Here is a 6000-nt window from a genome sequence, read left to right as displayed (position 1 = left end):
TTTATGCAAATGTACCATATGAAACATATATGAGAAGGGAGAAGAAGTAGAGAGGACATAATTTTAAATATAAGTTAAGACATATACGCACCTTTGTTTTTTGATGATACAAAACATCAAGTGAGTGATCTAAATATTCTTTTCATCCATGATTCCAAGTTCTCTTCTAATTTTGTAGAAAGGTTCTCTTGCCAACGACTTTGTGAATATGTTCGCAAGTTGATTATGAATATCACTGAATGTATTGTCGACATTTCCTTGAAGAACATGGTCACGAAGAAAGTAATGTCGAATGTCAATGTGTTTGGTTCTTCAGTGCATGACCAGATTCTTTGTAATATTGATTGCACTTGTGTTGTCACAACATAGAGGAATACATACAAGATTGAGTCCTTAGTCACAACGTAGAGGAATACAACAACTGACTGCTGCTATGTACTCTTCTTCGGCAGTGCTTAGCGCAACACATGCTTGTTTCTTGCAAGCCCAAAATACTAATGCATTTCCAAGAATGTGACAAGTACCACTAGTGATTTTTCTATCAGTTTTACATCCTGCATAATCTGTGTCAGAATAACCAATGAAATTGTAAATATTGCCTTTAGGATACCATAGTCGAACATTTGTTGTTCCTTTGAGACACTTGATGATTCTTTTAACGGCGGTGAGATGAGATTCCTTCGGATTTGCTTGAAAGCGAGCACAAAGACAAACACTAAACATTATGTCAGGATGGGTTGTCGTCAAATATAATGATGAACCAATCATACCTTGATATTTATTGATATCAATAGAAAGTCCATATTCATCTTGATCGAGATATGTGTCTGATCCCATCGGAGTTGCTATATCTTTGAAAATATCCATGTCAAATATTTTAAGAAGCTCTTTGCAAAATTTTGATTGATTGATGAATATGGCGTTCTTTGTTTGTTTATTTTGCAACCCAAGGAAGTAGTTTAACTTACCCATCATGGACATTTCAAATTCGCCTTCCATGATTGATTAGAATTCTTCACATAAGGATTCATTCGTGGATCCAAAGATGATGTCATCTACATAGATTTGCACTAAGATAGTATGGTTGTTAATTCTTTTGATAAAGAGATTAGTGTCAACTTTACCTTTTTCGAACCCATACTCGCAAAGAAAATTACTTAACCTATCATACCAAGCTCTGAGTGCTTGCTTTAAACCATACAAGGCCTTTTTTGAGTTTGTACACATGATGAGGATGTTTGAAGTCTTCAAATCCTGGAGGTTGACATACATAAATTCTTCAAGTATGTACCTATTTATGAATGCACTTTTGACATCCATCTGATACAACTGAAAATTCAAAGAACAAGCATATGCTAACAATAATCTAATTGTTTCTAGTCTAGCTACTGGAGCAAATGTTTCATCACCTTCTTAAGGATTATAGCCTTGGGCTACTAATCTTTTCCTGTTCCTTACATCAATGATATCATTTTCATCTGGCTTGTTTTTGAAAATCCACTTAGTGACAATGATATCTTTTCTATTTGGCCTATGAACTAAATCCCAAACTTGATTTTTTTCAAATTGGTTTAGCTCCTCTTGCATAGCTAGAATCCACTGGTCATCATCTAAGGCATCTTTGAATTTAGAAGGTTCAATTTGAGAAATAAAGGCCATATTTATCTTTAAGATTTAAGCAATTAGATACTCTCTGATTTATGTCTCCCATGATTTTGTCAATTGGATGATCACAATGGGTTCTCCATTCTTGAGGAAGATCATTTTAATTTGTATCTTGTTGTGAAACTTCTTGTTGGTGTTCCGGTTGATTGACATTATTATCTTTGGCAACTTCTTCGAAAGGTATTTCTAAAACATCACCATCATCACAAACAAATGTATTCTTCTTAGAGGTGTTAGATTCATCAAAAGAAACATGCATAGATTCTTCAATATTTAAAGTTCTTTTATTATAAATTCTATATGCTTTACTGGTGAGAGAGTAACCTAGAAATATACATTTGTCGGAATTCTCGTCAAACTTACCGAGATTGTGTGTCATTTTTTAGGAGAAAGCACTTGCATCCAAAAGATATGAAAGTGAGTATTGTTTGGCTTTCTTACTTTGAAGAGTTCATATGGAGTCTTTTTTAAGATTGGTCTTATAATAACTCAATTACTTACATAACATGTTGTGCTAATCACATTCACCCAAAAATACTTTGGTAGACTTGAATCGCTAAGCAATGTTCTTAGAAGTTCTACTAAGGATCTATTATTTCTTTCCACCACTTCATTTTGTTGTGGAGTCCTTAGTGCTGTAAAATTGTGGAAGATACCATGTTCTTCACAAAATTCTTCAAACAATGCATTTTGGAACTCTCCACCATGGTCACTTCTAATTGATGCGACCAACTTTGCCTTCTACCTCTCGGTTTCCAGCTCTAGAGCTACCACATTCTCCTATAGCTTTTATACTTCCCCAGCTTTCTCCACATAACTCTTAGTTCCTATAGCAGATTGAACATGAGGCTCTAACCAAGTCAGATCAAATCTATATTTTTTAAGTTCTTGCCATAAAATTCTATATGTAACTTATTCTTATTTATATATAAAATTCTATAAATACTTGAATTTATTACTTTCATAACATTATTGATAACTTATTCCAATTTATAAAAACAAGGGTAACTTTCATTTATAAAATTGACTATATCAATACATTTTTACCTTTTATCATTAATTTTTTATGATTATCATTTATCATTAAATTTTCATGACTACCATTTAACATTTATTTATCATGATTACAATTATTAAGTTAATTTGAAAAGATTCTGATAAGTTTTAGTTATTTCATAAGTTTAAAAAAATTATAAAATCTCAAAGTCTCAATTGGTTTTGTTTTGTTTTATTTTATTAACCTTTCTATAAAATTCTAAATAATTTCAAAATATATTTTATCTCAAATAAGGATCTAAATAATTACAAAATAATTTTTATTCTTATATTTTTAAAATGATAAATTAAATATTTAATCTTGGAATCGAAAAAAAGTTATAACTTACAGTAAGGGTAATAGTAGTTTTTCGAAATACTTTAGTTCTTATGTTTAATATTTCTTAAAAATACGTGATTTTTATTAATATTTTATAAAAATACATGATTTTTAACATTTTTTAATAACAAAATTTTATTTAAACTATAATAATACTTACTTTCAATTTTAAACAAATCATAATTTTGCTAAAATAATAAAATAAAATAATATTATTCTTATTAATATTTCTGAGAAAAATATAAATTTTAATAATTATTAATAAGAAACTAATTTAAATTTAAAATGAAATTTGTTTAAAAATGATACAAAATTTTATCGATTTCAATAGTTCACTTTATATATTTAATTTCAAGTTAATCAATAAATTTATTTTTATCATATTGGAATAAATAATAAATCATGTAGTAATTTATATGATTTTTGATTTTTAATATACTTATAATCATAAATCATAATTTATATGATTTTTTTTTTAGATATTTGTAGTTATAGTTTATATGATTTTTTTTAGATATTTGTAGTTATAGTTTATAGTGACAATTAATGAGTGCGTATTGTGTGTACTATAGATTCAATTGAATACGTTATAAATAAAAAATATATTCACGTATTCCATGTAACAATTACGAGGGATAAAGTTTCAATTTTTTAAAAAATTATCAATACCATTCAAAATCATATAATTTTTTATTAAAATACTTCTTAAATGCTATTTAAAATTATATATATATATATATATATTATATAGTTTGTTTTTATTAATTAAATTTAATTGATTTTAAAGAGTCTATTAAAATTTTAAAAGTAATTTAATTGAATTAGTTAATTACTCTTTAATAAAATTAAATTTAATGGTTCTTTTCAAAACTATTCTATAATAAAATATTAAAAATAAAATACTTTAACAAATCTTAATAAAAATTCGGTTATAAATATTTCAGTAGACTTATTCTCGTTTATAAATATATTAGTAATTTATTCTCGTTTATAAATTAAAAAAATAATTTCTTTTGCAAATAAAACATTAATGATGTATACACTCGTGTGGTAACTTATACATGATATTAGAGTGTGATCAACATAAAATAATTTATGGATAGAGTTTATATTTCAGTTTATATTTCACTAATTCCTAACCTTCTTCCTATAAAAAAAAATATATAAATGGATAGAGTTTATATTTTTGAGTCGTTGAAGTCCTTCAACGCCGTCATTAATGTTAATCTTTAGACCTGTTACAAAAACTTTATTAAACTGGACACAGAGAAATGAAAATATGGTGATGAAGAATATCGGAAGCTAAATACGTAACCAGATAAAAACCTTGCAGAATGAAGATTGAGGGAGTGAAAGAAGTCCTTCACAGCTTCAATCGGTCACACCATTGATGTTAATCTTTATACTTGTTACAAAAACTTTATTAAACTGGACACAGAGAATGAAAATGTGGTGATGAAGAATATAGGAAGCTAATTACGTAACCTGATAAAAACACTACAGAATGAAGATTGAGGGAGTGAAAGAGTAGGGGTTTAGAATGGTTCTATATATTGTGGAGAATAGATATGGGAAGTTGTGATACGTGAATATCACGAGAATATATAATGGGAAGTTGTGATATGTGAATATCAAAAGAGTCTATTCCAATTTCTATGAAATGCATTTAATGTGTGGGAGAATGGATATGAGAAGTTGTGATATGAGAATATTAAAAGAGTCTATTGTAGGAGAATGGATATGGGAAAGAGTCTATTCCAATTCCTATGGGATGCATCGTGTAGTGTAGTTGAGTAAGTGTGGGTATTTTCAAATTCTGCATTGAATAATATACCAAATTAGTTTGGCCATAAAAGAGTCTATTCCAATTAGGGGTGGGAATAGGCCAGGCCGGCCTATAGGGCCTACGGCCCAACGCCTACATAGGCCTAGGCCAGACCTATTTAATAAAGAGGTTAGACTTAGGCTTTTTTAAAAGCCTATTTTATTTAATAGGCCAGGCTTAGGCTATTAAAAGAACCTATGAAGCCTTATAGGCCGACTTATATTTTCATATATATTAGAGATATGTTAAATAAGTTGGTTCATGTATGCATATATATTAGAAAAAAATCTATATATATATATATATATATATATATATATATATATATATATAACATATGCTAAATAGGTTCACTTGTATATGTATATATAGGTCGACCTACAAGACTTCTTAAGTTATATAGATTAATTGAAAACTTTAATGAGATACAAACCTTTTAAATAGGCTTTCAGGCCAGGCCAAGCTTTTAAAAAGGCCAGGCGAGACCAAAAAACTGAGTCTATGATAGGCCTTAGGCCAGACTTAGGCCTTTTAAGTTTATCGTAGGCCAGACCCAAGCCTTCTAAAGCCTAGCCTAGTCTAGTCTATTTCCACCCCTAATTCCAATTCCTTTTTCATGGAATGAATAGTGAATAATCAATAAATATAAAAAAATAATCAAATAATCAAATAAAAAATCAAATATAAATAAAATAAAAGAATAATGTATCAAATTGTGATGGATTGATTAAATGACAAATGAATAGGATAACAACATAACATTGATCTACTATCTATCTATTACTAAGAAATTGACCAAACTGTCAAAATTACCCTTTCCACTAAAAAACATTACACTACAAATTGGACAAAATAGTAAATAACAAAATCACCCAACCACTTTTCTATTGTCCAATGAAAATCAACTTTTTTGCCAAGTGTCAATTGCATGTTTATGATTCAACTTTTTCTTCCAAACACACATATTCTCTCTTACTTAAAATTTCAAATTTCTTTTACATTTCATTTTCCCACACTTTCTTACTTTCATTTTAATTTTTGTTAATTTATTTATTTATCACAAAAAATACTAATAATCTATTTTTAAATTTTAATCTTACAAAAAATTTCAAATTTCTTGCACATTTCATTTTTT

General features: G+C 28.1%; 1 protein-coding gene across 1 annotated transcript; it reads right to left on the bottom strand.

The window, feature by feature from the left end:
- Positions 1–393: 393 nt before the first annotated feature.
- On the bottom strand, positions 394–999 carry LOC131626306 (secreted RxLR effector protein 161-like). The gene is made up of 2 exons (XM_058897138.1): positions 771–999; positions 394–689 (listed from the first exon to the last, which is right to left on the bottom strand). The coding sequence occupies exons 1-2, from the start codon at positions 997–999 to the stop codon at positions 394–396; spliced, it is 525 nt and encodes a 174-aa protein (XP_058753121.1).
- Between the last annotated feature and the right edge of the window lie 5001 nt (positions 1000–6000).

Source organism: Vicia villosa, unplaced genomic scaffold (genome assembly GCF_029867415.1).
Source record: "Vicia villosa cultivar HV-30 ecotype Madison, WI unplaced genomic scaffold, Vvil1.0 ctg.000282F_1_1, whole genome shotgun sequence".
NCBI lineage: Eukaryota > Viridiplantae > Streptophyta > Magnoliopsida > Fabales > Fabaceae > Vicia > Vicia villosa.
The sequence above is the reverse complement of the archived record's forward strand: the minus strand, read 5'-3'. Positions and strand labels throughout refer to the sequence as shown.